Raw genomic sequence first — 22,922 nt, forward strand, 5'->3', positions numbered from 1 at the left:
AATAGCATACATTCTGGAAAGTAGACAAAATATAGAGCGGGTACCTGAACTCTGGCTACCATTTGGAACTAATAAGAGGAAATATGGCAAGAGATTATTTCTCAAATACTGTATATATGGAAGATAGCCTTTGGAAATCTGAAACAGACTGCACAAGAGAGCAAGCCACATTAAACATAGTGGAACTTCTGATTAAATATGTGAAGGATTTTTCTGCATGTTGCTAAAAAGAGGGTTGCTGCTGCAACTAATTTAACTGCATATAAATGTCTACTAGCCAGTTAAAAATGGGTGCAAATTTAGAAATCGGTTATCTTTTGTAGATGACAGCCTGGCAAAATTTCAGTTGATCAGATTGGCAAGTAGTTGAACTTGTCAGTTTCCATGTTGGTTGTACCAAAGAAGGTGGACATGTAATAACTATAGATGTTCTGTTGAAATGTGTCTGACAACCAAGTGACACCTGCAGTTATATATATCTTATACTCAATGGTATTTTAGAAAACCAAAAAACTGTTTGTGTAATAAAATTATTTGCATACCACCTTTCTCAGGACAGCATCCAAGGTGGCTCACAATATCATAAAAGCACAACAATTGCAATAATCTAAAATATTTTTAAAAAATAACAAATGCAGCAGCAGTAACTAACATTAAAAAGGTAAGTTAGAAGTTTTTCAGCTTGGTTTGGTTGTCTTACTGTATTTTCTAAGAGAGCTATATAAAAAGGCAGTTTAAAAAGATGGGTTTTGTAGCAGAAGTATGCTGGTGTCCTTTAGCCATTTCCCCCTTCAGAAATACACAGTGAATATGCTCCCCTGTCTTCCTCTGGTGGTGAATGAGATGTGTCTATTCATGTCTTTGGCCTTATAGAGAGGAAAAGAGCTAGGGAAAAACTTTAAACAGACAAACAACCAAAAGAAAAATGTGTAAGAAGTCCCCTTTTCTCCCAGTGTTCCCCCTCTCACACCATCTCCTGGTTTCTGCTTGGAGAGTTTTACAAAATACATAGCTGCGTGTCACATTGAGTTCAGACCCTAGAGCTGAAGATGCAAGTTGATCTGTACAAGAGGAAATGTCAAGCATTAGTTAATTCTTTAGAAACTACCAAGTGCTTACACACAAATGATGTCCTGACAAATATCAAAGAACAACAATGCCAAAGTGATTTATCTTTTTCAGAACTGCTTTTAGTTTTCCTTAATGCTAAGCTCCTCTCTGCCTTGAAAAATGCATGCCAAGAAAACATAAAGCAAGCTACATTTATGTCACGGGTAGTGATATCAGTCAAACCAAACTAGAATTGCATGCAAACTGGCTTTTAAATCACGTTGCAGAAAATCTTGAAAATGTGACTGCAGCTATATTATCTTACACACCAGCCCCCTTTCAAACTGAAAGCCGAGATTGTGTGGTTAGTTGGCCCAGCCCTGCTTGACAGGTTCCTAATAAGAGCTTTAAAAGTTTAACTCCCTCCCATTATTATTTAACCTAAGACTAGTGAGGAATCGCAGAGTATCTCATCGGGGTGGAGAAGTACATTGGTGTTTACAGTGGAATAAGCTTCATAGAGTGAAGCGACTCCTGGCTGGCCAGGCGTCTTGGGCTGGTTGTTGCTTAAGAGTTGTGCAAGAAAGCGACTTGGTATGTAACCTGCTGAGCAGCTGGAAGAATCCAGCCATAAAGACAGCTGCCAATCGCTGATAGGGGAAAGTGGAACATTAACCATTCTCTAGTGTGGTCCAAGGATCAAGGAGTACTCCTTGAGGTCTGAATGGACTTCCTTTCCTCCTGCCTACACTTTGGTTGCTGCAGAAGCTTTGGGGAGCAGAAGATAGTTTGACTTACGAGCGCAGTCTTGACAAGATGCAAGAGACAAAGCAGGACAAATGAAAGTTCAAATGAAGGTAAAACTATACACAGAGATAGACAGGTAGATGAGTTAGGACTGGAGCATAAATGCCTCCTGGCAGCTGCTGATCACCACAGCTTAAATTTGCTAACTCGCTCTTCTCCTCCACCACTGTTAACTTTCCAGGGTTCATTTGCACAGCCATTCTGTTAAGCTTGTTGATTCAAAAATAGACTGAAGCAAGAAAGAAATACAGATGATCTGCAGCATATGTGTGAGAGTGCATTGCTTTGTTTTGGGATCTGTGGCATCATTAGTTCAGGAGGTGATTGTATATTTTGAAACTTTTGTCCTTGTTTGTAAGGTATGGAGGAGAGCTATATAACACCATTCCTGGCTTGCCAGTGTGTTCACTGAGTGGGCAGACGGCAGTGTTCTAGGGTTGCAAAATGAGGTTAGGTGTTTGTTCTGTGTAGGTAGAAGAAGGAAGAATCTTCTCAAAGAAGCCACCTGGCACCCTTAGTTTCAGCAGTATTAATTTCAACAGGATTGCCAAGTACCTCACTTTGATTTAAGTAGCAGCATTATTGTCATATACTTATCGTGAAGCTTTTGCCAGTACCGTGTCTCAGTGCTAGGCAGCTTCACCTGCTAACTTTTTCTGAATAAATTGTTAAAAGCACAGGAGCCCTGCAGAAAAAGTGTCATCAACCCTACTTACGAGTCCTGTGTATTCCTTACACTTCAGAAGTTAAAGCCCTTTGTGCCTCTTAATGAGTTTTTTCTGCTATAGCAAGCAGGATTCAGGGTGGATGCGTTTGTTTTGTTATTGTTTGTATTATGTACTTTGTGGTTTTATTCTGTAAACTGCCCCGAGATCTTTGGATGAAGGCCAGTATACAAATTTAATAATAATAATAATAAAAATAAATTCTTCTTTCTTCCTTGGCGATCACTCATAGCCCAGTAAGATTGTCTTCCGTAAACACAGTTTTAACAATGAGTCCATAAGTGACTGTGGAGGCCAATTCTGGATCTACACGTCCTTCCACAGTGGGGACATTGGTTTCCAGGCAGGAGTTGATCACGTGTGGATTTGCCAAGCGTGCCTTCCTCTTAGCACGTTTCTCCCTTGCGTCCTGAGTTCGAGTGTTTTCAAAGCCCATGACACCTTTGGTAAAGGCTGTGCTCCAAATGGAGCGCTTGCAGGCCAGTGTTTCCCAGTTGTCAGTGTTTATACTACATTTTTTTAGATTTGCCTTGAGACAGTCTTTAAACCTCATTTGTTGACCACCAGCATTACGCTTTCCATTTTTAAGTTCGGAATAGAGTAGTTGCTTTGGAAGACGATCATCAGGCATCCACACATCATGACCAGTTCAACGAAGCTGATGTTGAAGAATCATTGCTTCAACACTGGTGATCTTTGCTTTGTACACTGATATTAGTTCGTCTGTCTTCCCAAGTTATGTGTAAAATTTTTCGGAGACACTGTTGATGGAATCTTTTGAGAAGCTGGAGATGGCATTTATAAGTGGTCCATGTTTCACAAGCATATAATAAGGTTGGTAGTACAGTAGCTTTGTAAACAAATATTTGGGTTTCCCTGCGAATGGCCTCAAACACTTTGCACTTCAATCGGGAGAAAGCCACACTCTCAGAGCTCAGGCAATGCTGGATTTCGGCATCAATGTTGGCCCTTGTGGAAAGATACCGGTAACTGAGTATCAGCAAATGGGAACCAGTGATCAGGGATGAAGCTCAGTGGTTCATTGTTTTCCATATCATTTAAAAGGTAACTGGGAAGTCTACTTGCTTGCACACCTTGTTTGGGAGCAGAAAAAAAATTCAGTGCCTCCTGTCCTAGATATAATAATTAAAGACCCAATTTGAAATCCTTACTTTGCTTAGAATTAGTCTGCAAGATTTGCTGTGCCAGCGTATAATCATGTAAGGGTAGAGTGGAAATGCACGTATCAGTTGTTATGTCGGTACAATGTCACACGGTAAGACATGATACTAATTCTGGCACCCGGCCAACACTATATCAGTGACTTGTCCTAAGGTACCCCCTGAAAGCCTCACCTTCTGTCTTTTTAATTGCTTTAGAACTGATTCGCTCCCTGAAACAATGCTTCACATTAAGTATGCACTGTCAGTTTAGGTTGGCCCTGTAGAAGTTGTGCACTGCATACTAATTATATGTAAAGTGAACTTTCACTGGGATCATAAACACATAACACTTTAATGTGCAGTTAAGTGAGAGAATTAGAGCTTTTTATCGCAGAATTGTATTTAAGGCCTTAATTCACCTGTTAAATGTGAACAGATTTCATGCCACTCTACCTTGACTTCTACTGCAGAACATTCTCTGCAGCTAGGAGCTGTCACTCCAGGGCAGAGGGAAATAGATTGAGAAGGATGGCTTTGCATGGCCTTCTTGTTGTAGGCTCTAGGTTGTTTCTTGGTGGGTAGTGCTCTTGCACCCATTGTCTTACCCTGTTATGCTGGCTGGCCATCAATGATGTACACTGCAGTGACAGGCTTTGCTTTTGTTTTAAAGTAAGTAAACATTGTAATATAATATGAAAGACAACTGGCAGACTTCAGTTTGGGATCTGCATCTTCCATGTCCTCATGAACTTTCAGCCTCATCTAATGTTCATGTGGAATCACAGGTTCTCTAGGTTTATTTTGATGAGCATAATAAAAATTGTTATCCTATGTTTGATTGGGGGAAGGGGCTGGCAGGAGCGGGGAGGTTACCCCATGGAGTGTAGGATAAGCTTCCTTAAGTATTATTGTCCATTTACTAGCATTACTTCCATATTATGGGTTGCAAAAGGAGAATGTGGAAATCTATAGGAAGAAAGTAAGGCAGTATTTTGGGACGCGGGTGGCACTGTGGGTTAAACCATAGAGCCTAAGACTTGCCGATCAGAAGGTCGGCAGTTCGATTCCCCGCGACGGGGTGAGCTCCCGTTGCTCGGTCCCTGCTCCTGCCAACCTAGCAGTTCGAAAGCACATCAAGTGCAAGTAAATAAATAGGTACCACTCCAGCGGGAAGGTAAACGTTGTTTCCGTGCGCTGCTCTGGTTCGCCAGAAGCGGCTTAGTCATGCTGGCCACATGACCTGGAAGCTGTACACAGCTCCCTTGGCCAATAAAGCAAGATGAGCGCCGCAACCCCAGAGACGTTCGCAACTGGACCTAACGGTCAGGGGTACCTTTACCTTTACCTAATCTGATTAGGATTGTAACTTTTGTATGTTTTAAAGTAGGGTTATAATCCCCCCCTTTTTTTCTTTTTTAAACTACTTTGAGAATTTTTATAATCAAGCGGTGTATAAATCTTACTAAATAAACAAATAAAGTAGATAAATAAAGTAAGGGCTGTTTGCCAGAGTGCTCTTGAATGGGATCACGGGCATGAACTGGGTTATTCTGACCATGCTGTAACATACAATGCCTAATAAAAGCAACTGAGTTGAGCATTCCTGATGCTGTGTCCCTTTGCGGGGCCCCTGGATGCCCAACCATCTCCTGCAGAGTGGTGCAAACAGGCAGCTAGGCTGGGCCAAGATCTCCAGCAGAAATTCCTACAGGGCCCCCTCCCCAAGTAAAACAATATGCAAATAACACCAACATTAGTTGTCTGAGAACATATTGTGCTTCATGGCAAGGTTAACTAATTTATATGTGCAAAAAAAATTAAATTGCCTGTTGGGGACATTAATAACATTTTTTCTGGAACAAAGAAAACCAGGGCTGACTGCCAGGGTCGTAGCTAGGGGTGGTGAGGTGGGCCCCCACCAGGGGTGCAGGCGGTGTACATAAATATAAATATAAATTATTGCCTCATAAGCAATGGTTTTAAGTAGAGGGTGAATTGAATGGGTGGAGTGGGGGGGGTGGGGTTGGAGGCGAAGGAGAAAGAAGAGCTAATTTGTCCATGGCCAGGGGGCGCAATCTGGACGGTTCTGCCAGGGGCGCAAGATCACCTAGCTATGGCTCTGCTGACTGCCTTAATAGCCAGCTCACTGGCAACTATTTTCACCCTAGGGTTTTTTGTTTTTTTTAAAGAAAGCTTGGCATATAATGGTATTGGAATAATAATGCTCTTGGAATACAGTACTAATGGTTATATTTATACTGTAACCTAGTTTCCCCCCGTTCGGCAGTCAATTTCTGAGTCCACACTTGTATAGACTTCAATTTAGTAAAATTAATTCCAGAGCTGTCTAAAATACATGTTATCCCTTGCTTATTGGTGTTTAATTAGTGTACTTCATCAAAAAGATTTGACTTCCAGTCTAGGTTCCGCTTTATGTCAATTGTAAAACAAGTATGGTTTAAGATGGAAAGCCCAGACAATCAGTCCAGGGATCAAGTTAGGGCAAAACAAAGAGCATACCAAGGTTTGGTGCATGTGACTGGTCTGCTTGTGGCACATACTTTATTTCCCTTCTGCGTTGGTGGTTCCTGAGGGCTGAAGATCAGTTCCTGTATATGAAGTGATACACCTATGTCTGAACTAGGCAACTTCAGACTGTAGGTGGTGGTTTGCATCTCTATCCCCTTCCTAGCCACATGAAGAAAGCCACCAGATGTTCACATGGTGCAGTCTCAACCACTCTTTAGGAAGCACCTTGTGTTTTATCAGGTATGCTCTTGTCTATATAGCACACGAACCTGTGTCTAACACAGAGGCTCACAGAACTATTACTTCAGAGAAGTGCCTTTTACAGTATATGGGGCAGGCATTTAGAAACCTTTGGAAAGACTAAATGAACTGGCAAGGGGAAAGATCACATGAAAATGCCTGTGATCCAAATCTCACAAGGGTTACAGGTGAGTGAGATTCATAAAATAAGAAAGGTAAAGAGAAGTGAAAACCTTAACTGCACGGTAGTTACCTGCCTCATGGAAGGAGGAGCAAAGAAAAGCGATTTGGGGGATTTTCATGGGGATTGAAGGATCCAAGATTGCATTCTCCAGATGGGTCTGGAGTGGCTGGGAAGAGAGAGAGAGAGAGAGAGAGAGAGAGAGAGAGAGAGAGAGAGAGAGAGAATGTGGTAGGACAGTATTATTTTCACTCTCCGTTTATTGTATGCAGTACTGGTTCTGTTCTGCAGCAGTTCATCTTCTGCCATAAACTATGTTATTGATCTCATTGTCTGTTGTGAAATTATGTATCTTACGTCATGATTATGTTCTGCTCCATTCATTTCCACACACACACACACACAGTGTGTGTGAGAGAGAGAGAAAGAGAGAGAGAGAGAATAGGTTGTGGGGGACTGTAAGTGCTTGAGTATTGTTCACAGGAGTGAATAATAATATTTGCTGGATTGATTTCTGTTCTAGACATGGGACCAATAAGTGAATATGGCAATTCCCATATGTGTTTTCCTTGGAATTCATAGACATCTCTAGGGGGGGGGGGGGCGCTTTTGTTCAGTCTGTTTCTAAGATTCTCCCCCAATGGGCTCAGGCTTAGCTTGGCCACATCTGATTCCACTCTGGATTTCTTGGAAACCTTAGCATATGGTTCAAAAAATAGCAAAAGCTTTTCTTTTGATAGATGTGGGGTTGTGCTTCTACAACAAAGGATGTGACAAAGAGAACAAAGGGAAACAAAGGTAGGATGTCTAGCTGAGCAAAAAGGATTTCTTCTGCCATAGATACCCATGGAGCAAGCTTAGAAGAAAGTGACATGGCGCAGTCTTTTGGAAGTTTCCAAAAAAATTGAAAAGACTAACGTGCCCATTTGCAAGACATTAATTTCCTGCTATGCATCTCTCTGTCAGAGTATGATACTGTAAAGGACTGGTAAAGAGGACATTACTTGTGCCCTTTGTCATGCCATGACACAATATAACTCTTTCACCAGAGAGCCATTGGGTACAATTTTTTGTCGACACTTTCTCAGGATATTCAGACAATCCAATTACCAGGAGTAGGTGCTTGCAGGAGGATGCATCTTAATTACTATTTGGAAATTTGGGTGGTGGTGTTCCAGGAAAAGCTGTTCCGTGTCACCTCCCAAATTCTCTCCCCACAGAGGTGTCTATAGTGTCTTCATTGTACAGCCTTTGTAATATGCTGAACACACACCTCTGGACCCTGGCCTTTGACAGCTGAGATGACCTACGCTGTCTTTTTGCTATGTTAAGTATTGGTTTTACTTGCTTTCAAGTTGCATCATTGTTTTGTAGTAATCTTCCATGAGACTTAATGGTGAAAGGCAGGTTAAGAAATCCTAAAATAATTGAAAATTAGATGAAAATGTGAACTTGCACTAGATACGGCAGAGATTTCTGGGATTAATTGGGTTAGCATTTGGTTTCCATGGAGAAATTCCCCTGGTGTGAAGAACTAGAGTTTCTCCCACAAAAGTTTAATTTATAGTTTGCTTGAGCTGCCTCTGATCACACGCACCTGAGCTGTGATCTTTGTTCAGAGTGAAACAGAAATGCACGTGCAGAGTTCCAACGGAACCCATATTTGTTGGTTTTTCTTCCAGGCCTTCTCCAATTCACTGAGATTTTAACATAGTGTCTTAGTGTGTCTGAGTGCCTTACTTAACATTGTGTCTGAGTGCCTTACTCAATTCTTCCTTTTTCCTCATGTGTCAGTAATTTATTTAGACTGTCAGACTGCTGGCAGCATTTTGTGATTAATTCTGTGGTGTTTTCTGCAGGGCTTAATAATTCATACCTGTCTAATTTTAATAATGTAATGAGATGAGAGTTGGTCTCAAGGATCTCCCACCACCCATTTACAACTCTGCTTGTGGGTCAAAGCGGTTGGGCAAGTTTAATGGGGCAGATTTCCTACTGTTGGGAAGATCTGATGCACTTGGCTGGTGAGCCTTTGCATCACTCAAGAAAGGGCATGTTCATCTACCTCAGTTTTCCCCCTTCTTGTGGTGGATGATGTCACCAAGCTGTTTGTGAAGAAGGGGCAGGTATAGACTGAGAGACAGGCACTGAGAGTGGTGGAGCTCTCAGACAGAAATCTGATCTTCCTGATGGCTTCCCTAGAAATCTGGTGTGGAGCAGTGAATTTGGGACACCTGTTGGAGTGAAGCAGTAGCAACACCTGCACTCAAGCTGTATATAACGAATCATGTAATTGCAGAGCTGGAAGGGACCCCGATGGTAATGGAATCCTTCTTTGGAGCTTTTAAAGCAGAGGTTGGGTGGCCATCTGTCAAGTAGGATCTAGATGAGATTTCTGCATGGCAGGGGTTTGGACTAGATGACCCTCAGGGTCCCAATCTCTGATTTTATAGCTGTAAAGATCCTTAACAGTACTTTGTCGATTCATTGCAATTGCATTTTAAAATTGCCATAAATCAGGCTGAGGGGGGGGGGGGAAGATAAGGGCCACATGAAAACACTATAATGCAATGTTCTATCATTACTGAAACCAGGATCCTTTGTAAAGTTCGTAAGTAGAGGTACCACTGTATTTGCTAATCACCAACCAAAGTAAAGGACACCTTCCAGGGGGTACAGAGGCAGCCCTCCCGCTGCTTAGGTTTGGGACTAGGAGATGGCTTTTGTTTGTGGGTTATGTTTATATAATTTGGTAATTCTGAAATTGTTTTTTGCTAAATGAGCAAAGGGACGTAGAATGCATTTTAAAAAGAGAATGCTGCCAGTAAACAACATTGAACACATATTTAGGATCAAAAGTGGGGTTTTCTTCTAAGTAGACAGGTTTGCATAACATCTGTATAACAATGCATTAGACTACATCCAGCACAAGTCACAGGGGACGAAATCCCACTGAATGCTGAGGGACTTGTTTCTAAGGTAGCAGTGTCTCTGTTTCTCTTTTTTCTTTCCAGTTGTCAACTTCGGTTCCTGAGATTTCTGCATTTGCATTATGCAATATTATTTATTTATTTAAAGGCCTCATGAAGATGCATTTTAGTGGGAATTTTTCCAAATATGCAAATTCTTTCAAGCCATCTTCTATAACACAGCACACTTTTGTATTCTGGTTTTCACTAATATATGCTGCTGTTATTACTAGTACTACTATTATTATCATAATTATTTTCTGTACCCCAATGCCAAAATAGATTTTTAAAGTGATTTACAAAGTATAAAAACCAGTATTGCAATACTTCAGGTATAAACATCTTGAAACATAGCGGAGGCAGGTCCTGAAGGCCTGAGCTAGGAGGAGAGGAGGAAAGGGAAGAGCACAAGTGGTTGGCAGGCTGATCTCAACTGGCAAAACTGCTGCCATGCGGGGAGGGCGGAGGCATCACCTGTGAAAAGGACACTGGGCTGGTGCTTGGAAATAGTTGGGGTAGGAGAAAGAAAAGGGACCCACTTGGCCATGGGGCTGAGTGAGCTCCTCGTGGAAAGGAAGCAGACAAGGGCCTGTGCGTTGTCCTGCCTGGGTTAGCCTTGCTCCTACTCGCCTGTTCTTGTGCCAGCAGCAATCAGTGCCAGAGAGGCAAGTACACTGTGCCCGCTACATTGGCTCTGCTAGGTGCCTGGGAGAGGCTGTGCGCGGCTAAGCCAGGAAGCCAGGACAGCAAGCGGGATTGCAGCACAGCGATCCCGCTTGTGTCCTGGCTTATGGGATAGCTGCACGAAGCCTCTCCCTGGCAGCGGGATGAAGGCTCCTGTTGCCCGGGAGAGGCTGTGCGCAGCTAAGGCTCCCCCAAGAGTCGCACTCCCTTTAAAGAGCGCGTGGAACATGTGTGCGGCTCTTTAAAGGGAGCGCTGAGCAGAGCCTCCCGCCTGCATTCGCTCCATAAGACTCACACACATTTCCCCTTACTTTTTAGGAGGGGAAAAGTGCAAAATACGGTATATCTCCCTTGTGCAGCACTTTATGTTGGATGGTGAGGGCTGGGCCATAGGGTGTGCCTAGGAACACTGTGGCAGATGTATTTTGCAGTGTTTTAATGGACCCATAATTTTATATGTTATGTCTTTTTATTATTCGTTTTGCAAATCGCTTTGGGATTTGCTAAATTCCTTATACAGTGGTACATCGAGGTACAAACGCCTCAGGTTAGAAACGCTTCCGGTTACAAACTCCACTAACCTGGACGAGTTACCTCGAGTTGAGAACTTTGCCCCAGGATGAGAACGGAAATCATGTGCAGGCAGCGCAGCGGCAGCAAGAGGCCCCATTAGCGAAAGCACGCCTCTACTTAATAACAGTTTGAGATTAAGAACGGACCCCCGGAACTAATTAAGTTCGTAACTAGAGGTACCTCTGTATTTGCTAATCACCAACCAAAGTAAAGGATGCCTTCCAGGGGGTACAGAGGCAGCCCTCTCACTGCTTAGGTTTGGGAATAGGAGATGGTCTCAAACCTGAATAGGGCACAGCAGGTATAAACTAGCAGCAAGGAAGAAAAATGCCCTCTGCTTCTCCTTTTCCCATCTCAGTTGGCCAGAGAAGCACCACAGGGCTCCTCTGACAGACTGGCTAGAATCCTAAACAGAAGCACTTTTAGGGACCAGGAGCCTGTGGCTGTCCATAAGAACGTACAGAGAGTCTGCTGATCCAGGCCAACGGACCGTCTCGTCCAGCATCCTGTTCTCACAGGGGCCAACCAGATGCTCGTGGGAAGCCTGCAGCAGGACTTGAGCAAAAGAGGCGTGGTTTCCACAGTGGTTGCCAGTAACTGTTATTCAGAGGCCTTACTGCTTCCAACCTGCCAGATACTGTTGGCCCAAACTCTCGTCATCACTGACCATTGGGCATGCTGGCTGGGGCTGATGGCAGTTGGAACCCAACACTTGGAGGGCCACAGATGCTCCATCCTTGACCTTTTAATGATAGTTTTCTGGTTGTTTCATGTAGTATTTGCAGTAGAGCCAGTCTGGCATAGTGATTAGAGTGTTGGACTAGGACGTGGACCATTGGGGTTCAAATCCCCCCTCACCCATGAAGCTCATTGAGTGACCTTGGGCCAGTTGCTCACTGCCAGTTTAGTCTACATCACAGGGTTGTTGTGAGGGTAAAATGGGGAGGAGGAGATTAAGTACAGTGGTACCTCAGGTTACATACTCTTCAGGTTACAGACTCTGCTAACCCAGAAATAGTGCTTCAGGTTAAGAACTTTGCTTCAGGATGAGAACAGAAATGGTGCTCCGGCAGCGCAGCAGCAGCAGGAGGCCCCATTAGCTAAAGTGGTGTTTCAGGTTAAGAACAGTTTCAGGTTAAGAACGGACCTCCGGAACGAATTAAGTACTTAACCCGAGGTACCACTGTACACCATCTTCAGCTCCTTGGAAGAAAGATGGGATGTAAATGTAAATAATGCTAATGCAACCTTCATTGGTCATCCACACCATCAAGAAGTGCATCAGGCATATGGTAAAGTGCAGTGTTGTTTTTCTGGATTGCAGGGTAATGCTTACAGAGACAGGCTTGTGGCAATCAGACTAATTCAAGTCTTGATATCGGGCACAGCAGTGTTATAAGTGGGGCGGGGGTGGGGGAGTACTTTGCTACTTGCGTGTGAGCATAACTTACACCCAGATCAGGCATGCAGCCAAGGCTTTCCACATCCCTTGACTGATTTTTACTAAGTAGTTCATGAGTTGTCTAAATACATGGGATTTACAAAACCGCTTATAAAATATTTGTTAAAATAATTCAAGACTTCTCTGAACCTCTTGTCCCCTTCTCACCCTGAGTTTCCGCTCACACCCTGCTGGTTTCCCTGAAACAGCGTTGAAGTGCAGCTAGGCAAATCCAAGCATCTAGATCATGAACCAAGACCATAAAACCTGAAAGTTGACCTATTTTTATTTAGATTAGTTTGGCTTTTGTTGTAAACAAATCTCTTGGAAGTGTTCAGCACATACTGTGCCCTCTATGCACTGAATACAAAAAAATCAGGAAGAAGGAGCTAGATAAATTTGCTATAAATTGTTGTGGTGTTTTGGGGGCTTAATCTGAAACCAGGCTGGATTTTGGTTGGTGTCTCTGGTGATTTCTCTCTCTTACATCATGGATGTTGGCAAATTGGATTTTTAAAAGGCAAAATAATATTAGAATTTGAGTTGTCAGTGATGCACAAGGGAAAATACTTCAATGCTCAAGAACCTGGCAAAGTCTTTTATTAACACTATTGCCTAAGGGTAAAGGTAAAGGACCCCAGGACAGTTAAGTCCAGTCAGAGGCGACTATGGGGTTGTGGTGCTCATCTCGCTTTCAGGCCAAAGGAGCCAGCGTTTGTCCACAGACAGCTTTCCAGGTCATGTGGCCAGCATGACTAAACTGCTACTAGCACACACAGGATCATGACAGAAACCAGAGCGCACAGAAATGCAGTTTACCTTCCCACCGCAGTCAGTGGTACCTGTTTATCTACTGGCACTGGCATGCTTTTGAACTGCTAGGTTGGCAGGAGCTGGGACAGAGCAACGGGAGCTCACCCCATCGCATGGATTCGAACCACTGACCTTCTGATCAGGAAGCCCAAGAGGCTCAGTGGTTTAGTCCACAGCGCCACCTGTGTCCCTTTTACCTTACTATTGCCTAATGCAAGTCTGTCATGGCCTTTGGCTAGAACAATAAACTTATGAACTGATATTTAGAACGCTGATGTGTTTTTAGTTTATTGCTAGCTTATACTTTTTCCGAATGTTTTTAAAAAACTAATAAACTTGCTGTTTTATTCCTTTGTAAACTGCTTTGAGGTTTTCTACAATCATGCAGTCTATAAATTTTATGAAATAAACAAATGCCTGTCATGGTTTGGTGAAGAATGGAATATAGAGCTTGGCAACACAGGAGCCCCTGGTCCATCTGTCTCTTCACTGACTGGGTTTCAGACAGGCGTCTCTCCCAGGCCTTCCTGGAGATGCTGGGGACTGAACCAACTGCACTGTGGCCCTTCCCCAGTCTAACTGTATGGAACAATCTGCATATTTGTGTCATTTGCCTCACTTTTCAGACACTCGGCAAATATTTCAGTGGGTCCTATGGAGATTTCAGGTGACCTAGCAGCCCTACAGGTGGGGCATGGCTCAAAGGTGTATGTGTGCCAGGGGTTCCTTGAATTTTTAAATGATTTTTTAAAGCTATCTGGATTATAAAGTTATTCCCCGTAGTAGGCAGAGGGTAATATTGAACTTTCATTCATTTTCAAGAATTCCACCTGTTGATAGGGTAGAATTTCTCTGATAAGTTTCTCTCCGTGATTGTCATTACTAAATTGGAACCAAAGGTTTTTAATCTTTTTAAAAAAGAACATGACCACTATTAAGTGATAGCCAGCACCATCTGTTCATTGTACAAATGTAAAATAGCTGCCAGGTATTAATATTGTGTCAAGCAAGTGGAGATGAGTTCTGTCAGTTCAGCATTTCTTCCTTATCTCACTCAATTCATCTGCTATTAGGAAGGCTGTGAGCTTTCTTCCTATCTCTAGGCATGGGTTAGTGTGAGTGAATTCTAAACGCTAGAGTTTAGGTCAGCACAGATTAATCTGCAATGTTCTGAGATAAGGAAGGAAATAATTGTGCAAACTGATCTCATGCACAATATTAATGCCAACTGTGTTCAGTCCTACAACATGTGCTAATAGCTACACATAGGTATCTCCTATGTGCGGTACTAGTTATTGCAGATAATTATTTTTGCCTCCCAAAGTATCTGTTTGAGGTTTAATATTTCTTTTCAGTCCCAGAAAACTTGGATTGAAGGTGTCTTCTGTAAAAGAGAGTGTGCAAAAATCGTGCCAAGTTCCAAAGATCATCACAGGTACTTTGTTTTGCTTTGTTTTGGTTGAATTGTACAAACAACAAGAAGATAAAAATACAATTAAAAACTTCTAATTCACTCTTTAACAATGTTGGTTTTCCTTGAATAAATATAGGCCCTTCTAGCTGCTACAAATATGACCATAATCTAGTTAACTTCAGCCATATTTTCATTGTGAATTTGAGGCTCTATATCATGTTTCCCTTAAAATGGCAGTCATACTTTGTACAGTATCATTTATTTGTTTTCTGACATGTTTATCCTACCTTTCTTCCATCATGGAACCCTCTCTGACAGAGCCAGTCCTGCTCAGCTTCAGTTAGGTGTTGGCCTCATGTGGCTTCAAACATTTATACACGGCACTGCAGGCAACATATTTCCAGTGTGGAACCCACAACCCAGGAGTATCATAAGAACCACCCAGAGAGGGGCTGCGACCCCTGCCCAGTCTGCTCACCGCCCCCCCCCGCCTAGCAATGCCTTTGCCACCCCTCCTTCCCACACACCTGGCCAACTTCCCCTCCCTTTACACCTTACCCAGTTTCACCCAATCAATTATTTGACTGCTTTGAAATATACAATACAGGTGATTTTGACAGGGATAGATGTAGTATTGATTATTAATTATTTAAATCAGTGTAGCATGCATATTTAGGAAGTCAAAGTTAGAAACAATGGCTCTGTTTTTTGTTTTTTTTTACTAACCTTGAAGTTGTTCTTGAGCCATTACATTTTTGCATTTGAACCTTTCAGTAAGTTACCGACAATGTTGTCCAGGTAAGACATTGTGTAAAAAGTGTTACTTGGGTTTTTTGTGACAGTGGTGCAATGAAACGCTTCAGATGAATGGTCTGCCTTTTTGAAGCCTAACTTTTTTTTTTTACAAATGTAACTGTACAACATACTGCTGTTTTTAACTTCTTTTTCAGATGTCCCGCAAGATGCCAAGTGTGCCAGAACTTAATTCGGTAAGACCTCATACGATTTGGGACTGTATTTTTTAAAATAAAGAATGGGTGTGAAATATTCCTAACCAAGGATGTGTCCCCTACTAATATAAATGGTTGACAGCATTTCAGTCAGCTGCTGGAGGATTTACGGTACTAGAAATCCTGCTGCGGTCCATAAACTAGATGTGGCATCCAGAGACTTCCATGCACAGCTGGTGCCTCCTGTTGGATATGGGAAGACAAAGAAACAAAAAGAGAGTGCAAGCAGGGAGCTACGCCTGCATATTAGAGAAAGTTTGGTGTGGAGGGATAAAACATTGGTGCTTCCAGGTGGAGGCTGTATGTTGCAAACCATAGCTTAGTGCTAGAGCATCAGCTGTGCATTTAGAATGTCCCAGGTTTAATCCCCAGTATCTTCTGGTCAATTTGGGAGAGACACCGACCTGAAACTCCTCCTCCAGAGGTCCTGATTCCAATGGAATATCCTCACACCTGCTATAAACACTTAAAAATAACAGGAAGATATATTATTCACATCTAGTTATATTGTCCACCTGTCCTTCATAACAAAACAGCTGTGAAAAGCTGCAGGCATCCAGATTATGCTATTCTATGCATATATATTTGAAAAATTGCCATATTTTCTCTGTCTTATCCTTCCATTCAATCTGAGTTTTCCAGTTAGAAATCTCTGGATTGATAATTTAAGATGTTAACAGGAGCCTTAACCTGCAATTTGCTTATAATTTTAACAAGATATTTGTACAGTGCAAGGTGTAAAACTTTAGAAATGGCTTACAGCATTCTAGTACAATGCATTAATGTGAGCTAGTCACTGTTTATATGTAGTAGTTCAGAAATGCATTTAATTAATTTATGCCAATGTTATGAGTTTTTTTGGGTCTTTTTTAAAAGGTGTTGTTGTGGACGGCTAATTGGTGACCACCCTGGGATTGATTGTTGCTGGCCCATCTGTCGGTCTCCACAAGAAGTAGAGAACAGGGAATGGTGTGTCCAAAGGGACACAAAGACAAGTCCAACTGATGCATTTGGTACTATTAATTTTCAAGACAGTGATCACACTTACCATGCCAAGGTGCGTACACACTTTGAAACAGAGCTGTAATAAAATAATTTTCTCAGTTATTTAGCATAAAAACAACCAATAGTGCTAAACATAAAACTGCTGGTGTTAGATAAAAATCCAGTATAAGTTGGTATGAGTTTGTTCCATGCCATCTCATAATTTGATGACTACAATATCAAGAGATATCATGCATGTGTCTAAAAGATCAAGTACCACCATCCTATATAATAGAGTGCTTCTGACAGCTTCCATCATCTCTGGCATAATACTTTTGAAATTAAAGGAGTGAACATATTCACCTCTGAATGATGAGACAAAAAGATAAACACACATGAGTTACTCAGCTATATATTAAGTGATAGTGTACTTCAGTTCCTCACCATAATCAATGGATTTCTGTTCCTGTGTTTGAAAGGAACATTATGCTAACCCGTTAGGTGTGTGTGTGTGTGTTTCACTGTGATGATTTTGAAAACAGGCCAATTTAAAAAGTTGGAAATGTTTGAACTATTAGAGCTTTCAGCAAATTGAAGAGGTTAGGACTAAGATGATATCTTCTCCCTACAAAATATATGCTACCTTTTCTCTCTGCGTAATTCTAACAACTACAGTTTATTTTTTCAGTATATTAGAACTTCTTATGATACCAAGGTGGACCAGTTGTTGCAACTCATGGTGAAAGAATGGCAGATGGAATTGCCCAAACTGGTCATTTCTGTTCATGGTGGCATCCAGAACTTCAAACTTCCATCTAAACTTAAGCAGCTTTTGAGCAAAGGCTTGGTCAAAGCTGCTGAGACCACAGGAGCATGGATACTAACAGAAGGCATCAACACTGGTACAGTAAACTCTTTTGAAATGTAATGTTCTCTCTGAGGAACATAGAAACACAGAAAATTGCCTTATACTGAGTCGGGCCTTAGAATTGTCTAGATTATTGAGGATTTCAGGCAGGATTTCCCCCCATTCTGCATGAAGATGCCAAGAATTGTGCCTGGATCCTTTGTATGCAGAGCATATGCTCTACTACTGAGTTAGGCCTCCTCTCATAGCTTTGGTTTCTTAGATGACAGGCAGTTTGTGGCTGGTTAGCTTGTTAGAGCTGCCTGTGTGCGGTTTGAACCTTCTGTGCCTTGGTCATATGGAATATTTGGATCTGTGTAGTTTGTTATGGTTTCTGGGAATTTTGCTTTCTGAGGGGTCTCCTGACAACCTGTGATCTTACTATATAAATTTTATAAATTTAATAAATAATCATGATATAATAATAACTCTCAGCACCCTTAACAAACTGCAGTTCACAAAATTATTAGGGGGAAGCCATGACTGTTAATAGTATAAGTGTATAGTGTGGATGTAATAACTGTGGTTGAAAAATATTGTGTTATTCAAGAAATACAGTTCACAATTTTGTGGAGAAGTCCCACAAATGCAACATTTTTCCATGGTACTGTAGTTGTATGTAACTCCACCATGTTCTTAGGCTATGATCTACCGGTATTTCCTTTTTGCAGTTTGGATGTGATGTACATTTCTTACTTATTTCTGTCAGTTTGCATTTCTTGGTACAGAAAGTATTGATCTAATGTTTAGAGATCTTTCCTATTCTAATTAATTCAAGAGGGTTCTGGAAGCTTCTCTGTGTCAAAGAAACAAGCAGAAAGTTCCTGATGTTTGGGTTATTCCTTCAGAGAAGCTGAGTACAGCTGGCTTAAACTGGTTTTGTTCTCTTCTGACAAGGTCATGCTGACTATAATAGTAAGGCCAGAAGGAGCCTGGGTTTTACTCTCTCTGTGTCTTTTCTTCTGGTGTGGTGTTTTGTATAAGGTGTTAAGTTTTGGTCTTATTATAAGTTATTGTAAGTCTGCTGCAATTGGACTTCTTATGGACGGTGTCAATTTGTGACCATTATGCTCATTTGCCTTCAGTAGCAGTAAAGCTCTGCTGGATGAAATACAATTGCCTCTGGTCTATTGTTTGGGAATCCCACAACATGTTTAAGTTTTTAACCTGCTAACTATACACTGGAGTTCTGCTCTGGATCAATACTGAGTAGAATCCATGACAATTTCATGTCTAGACCGCCTTTCATCTAAGTAGATCACAAGGCAATGCACAAAGAATTATATGCTGTGAGGGCAAGATGCCAACTGTTTTGTAATATTAATGATGATGGTGATAATATTTCTAGGTGTGTCTAAGCATGTGGGAGATGCCTTGAAACTCCATGCCTCTCAGTACTTAAGAAAGATCTTGGCTGTTGGAATCCCCCCTTGGGGTATCATTGAGAACCAGAGGGACCTCATTGGAAAAGATGTGAGTTAATGAATGCTCTTTGTTTTCTTGTTTTAAGTGCACTCTTTCCCTCAGTCCCAAAGCCTGCATAGTAGGGGTTTGCCTGTAGGGAAGAGCTCTTTCACGTGTACAAACTTGCATCTCCAGCAAAGAGGGTGTTTTATGCAATTATTCTTGTGTAACTTGCCATCAGATGCAAATATGTAATTTATGCAATGCTGATATATATGGATATTAGTGGCAATGGGATAGAAACTATTGTATGGATTACCTCATATCTAAGGTGCTTCCTAGATGGGTGTTTATTGTGGAAATCTAAGCAATTTTTTCACAGTATCTATATGATGACATAAGCATCAAAATGCCAACCTATATTCCTCCCCCCATTTCATCTAGACTGACCCTTTCCTGAAAACAACCTAATCTTTAATAAAGCCTATTTGTTACCTGTTTGCAATAGCTGAATGACCTGTTTTCAAAATTAAGCCCCTGTTTGGAAGTACTCTTCAACACAAGGGGGGAATTCAACATAGTGCTGAGAAGATTGTTTCATCAGCGCAAGCGTTTCATGCAATGATCTCCCCTCTTCTATCCTTGTGTAGTGTTTGGGGAAGTTTCCTCAAGCCAGTTGGAGGAGTGGGGGGGGGGGGGAGAGACGGGGGGGGGGAAAGCCCCCACTGTGCTTCTGTTGCACTCATTAGTTGAATCTGGCCCACTTTTACTTGTTGTAGACCCATTGAAATTAATTGACCTAACTTAATCATTCTTATTAATTCCAGTGAGTCTACTCTGAGCAAAAGGTAGTTAAATACCACCCATAACCCTGTTGTACTTCAGGAAGGATACTATTATTCTGCTATTTGGAGACTGGATTGGTGCTGATGTAAAAGCAGTGCTCTTTTTCTAAAAAAAATATTTAGGGGTACTCTCATTTTCCTACTCATATTGAAATACTCCACCTCAATGAGGCCAAACTTAGATTCACAAAATGTTTAGGGGTGTGTGTACCCCTGCGTACCCCCAGAAAAAAAGTACTGTGTAAAAGAATGTTGTTTTTAAAATAGCAGTGACTAAGGATCTCAGGTCTTCTGCCTTATAGAATATCTATGAGTACAAGGATTATTAGAGAATACTATGCAAATAGTATTCTCTATTTGATGCCATGACTTCTTGTGAAATAAAGCAAATTATTTCTCTATTAGGCAATAAAAATGTCTAAATCAGGCAGATGTCCCACCCCCTTCCCAAATGAGAATGCTATAGTATTTTGGTGGGGCTGTTTTGTTTTGCTTTTACCTGGATTCTCCTCAGGTAGTGTGCCTGTATCAGACCCTGAGCAACCCTCTCAGCAAGCTGAGCACCCTGAACAGCATGCATTCCCATTTCATACTGGCTGATGATGGCACCGTGGGCAAATATGGCAATGAGATGAAACTCAGGAGGAATCTAGAAAAATACCTGTCACTCCAGAAAATACACTCTAGTAAGTTCTCCTTGTTCTGGGTTCACTTTGTAAGAAGCTTCTTATCTGAGGCACCACTGATAGCTGGCTTTGCACTAAGAGAAGAGAAGTAACTTCTCATGGATACCAGCATGTCATGTTTCCCTACAGGAAATTGGTGCTTGGAACGAATCTTAAATCTGTTTTACAAATCTTTAGGGAGGAGCACAGTGGAAGCTTTTTGCACTGTCATTCAGTATGATTTACTGTGACCATTGACCATGGTGTATTGTGATATGTGACTGTTGCCAATTAAAATTAAAGTTAAAAAATAAGGCTTAATCAATTAGCAATTGTTTTGCTAGATTTTTCTTATGTCCCGATTCATTGAGTAGTACATTTTTTATTAAAAAAATAATACTGCAGTTTTAATACTTAGTTCCAGCCACCTGTAGCTTTTAGAATACATCATTTCTTCTCTGTCACACTTCCATCTTCTAAGTTCTCCTTCTAAAAAGGAAAAACTAATAATGCTTTTTGCTTCAGAATTATCAATGTTTTACTCACATGCATGTTCATACAAATTTAATCAGTGAAATTAATAATTGAGTAAAACATTATTTAATTGACTATTAAAAAACAAAACAGGCAATAGCCCTACTTTTTGTTTTGTGATTTTAAAAAATCTTGATGGGTACAAAAGTGGGTTATTATATGCACTGTGGATCTCTGCCCTGTTAACATTTTCGATGTGGTTTGAAATAGGAATGGGACAAGGAGTGCCCTTAGTTGGGCTGCTGGTGGAAGGTGGTCCAAATGAGATCCTGACCGTGTGGGAATATGTGAGGGACAAGCCGGCTGTCCCTGTAGTAGTTTATGAGGGAACTGGGCGAGCAGCCGACCTTCTCGCTTTCACCCATAAGCACACAGCAGATATGACGTGAGTACTTGCAGCTTGCAGCATTTGCTTGCACTTGCCGCTTCATTGCAAAAGATGCCTTTAATCAAACAAGGCTATAGCTAAGAAATCTTGGTGTTTTTTAAAAAATAAAAACATGGTTTAGTAAGATTGTCTCTGAACCTCGTCGAGTGTCAGGTGAGCATCTCAACTTCTCACTCTGGAGACAGGAAAGAAGAATTGCTCAGCCTTTTTCTAGGCCTTTTCCCATGACCTTTCTGGCCCTGCTGCTGGTCCTTTCATCTGCTGTAGCATAGTATTCTACAAAATATTACTCAGGCTAGACCCATTTAAATTAATGGCCCTAACTTAGTCATGTTAATTAATTTCAATGGGTCTTCTCTGAGTAAAACTCACTAGATACTACCTGTTATCTCTTTATCATACCTACCCAATTTGCTTCCTGTGCTGCTAGCTAGTCACTTCCTTATTTTACTTATTGACTGATGGGTAGTACTGGGAATATGTGCTTGGCAAATGATGAAGCTTCTGGTCACCACCGTTTTCTTTTTTGTGTCCTCACAGGGTGGTTCTAGAGAAGTAGCTGAAGTGGTCCAGTTGGTAGTGAAACTGGGATGGTGGTCAGACTATGATTCTGATGCTCTACAAGTCTTGTAGGGTACATATTCTGAATAGCCCTATTTTTCAAGATTTAACTGTCTAATACTTCCAGCCCAGTTTCACCAACTTCAGCATATTTCTTACCATTCAGAGATGTTTCTCTTAACCTAGATTGGACATTTTCACTGTTGAAATTGTACTGCTCATATTAACATTTGACAGTACTATTTATAAGCCATTATTCTAAACCACTGAGCCTCTTGGGCTTGCCGATCAGAAGGTCGGTGGTTTGAATCCCCACATCGGGGTGAGCTCCCATTGCTTGGTCCCAGCTCCTGCCAACCTAGCAGTTTGAAAGCATGCAAAAAAAAGTGCAAGTAGATAAATAGGTACTGCTCCAGCGGGAAGGTAAACGGCATTTCCGTGCGCTGCTCTGGTTTCGCCAGAAATGTCTTAGTCATGCTGGCTACATGACATGGAAAAACTGTCTGCGGACAAACGCCGGCTCCCTCGGCCTGTAAAGCGAGATGAGTTCTGCAACCCCAGGTCATCTGCGACTGGACTTAACTGTCAGGGGTCCTTTACCTTTACCTTTTTTTATTCTTTTGGTGCTTCTACAGTGGAAATCTGGTAGCCCATCATCCAGATCAACCACTAGTTGACCCATCATTGCCTTGGGTTTATCCTATGGGTCCTTTTAAACTCTTCTTCCTCCACAAACTATGCATATGTCAACAACAGTAAGTGGGACAGAGGCAACATAATTTGGCCATCAGCCAAACTAGTTGCCAATCACAGTTGTACAGTGCTGATTGACTGTTACTTAGGTGGAATGCCTGTAACCAACTATGTATGTGTAAAGTAACCATTCTAAATTGAACGCTTTATTCTTTTTGTGGACATGCCTTGACTTCAGTTATTTAGGGGTGATGTTTCAGTCACTATATAGTGCAAGGGTAGACTCAGTGATGCCCTCCATATTTTGGTGGACTCCAGATCCCATAATCCCTGACCATTGTC

At 41.6% G+C, this 22,922-nt stretch overlaps 1 protein-coding gene across 4 annotated transcripts in view; it reads left to right on the forward strand.

Annotated features, from left to right (window-relative positions):
• TRPM6 (transient receptor potential cation channel subfamily M member 6) overlaps positions 1–22,922 on the forward strand; it is an 80,346-nt gene that overhangs the window by 1,135 nt on the left and 56,289 nt on the right. Inside the window, exons 1-8 of one of the 4 annotated variants that reach the window (XM_080972201.1) lie at positions 1,656–1,907; positions 14,531–14,610; positions 15,540–15,578; positions 16,476–16,656; positions 17,272–17,485; positions 18,839–18,963; positions 20,254–20,425; positions 21,149–21,323. In XM_080972201.1, the coding sequence (XP_080828327.1) occupies positions 1,890–1,907; positions 14,531–14,610; positions 15,540–15,578; positions 16,476–16,656; positions 17,272–17,485; positions 18,839–18,963; positions 20,254–20,425; positions 21,149–21,323 (1,004 nt within the window). In that variant the 5' untranslated portion in view covers positions 1,656–1,889. Of the gene's footprint in view, positions 1–1,655; positions 1,908–6,654; positions 6,703–14,530; positions 14,611–15,539; positions 15,579–16,475; positions 16,657–17,271; positions 17,486–18,838; positions 18,964–20,253; positions 20,426–21,148; positions 21,324–22,922 lie in introns of those variants that run through there. The other 3 variants (XM_080972200.1, XM_080972202.1, XM_080972203.1) reach the window with 3 other exon arrangements.

This window comes from Podarcis pityusensis (assembly GCF_964106645.2).
Source record: "Podarcis pityusensis genome assembly, chromosome: 11".
Lineage (NCBI taxonomy): Eukaryota > Metazoa > Chordata > Lepidosauria > Squamata > Lacertidae > Podarcis > Podarcis pityusensis.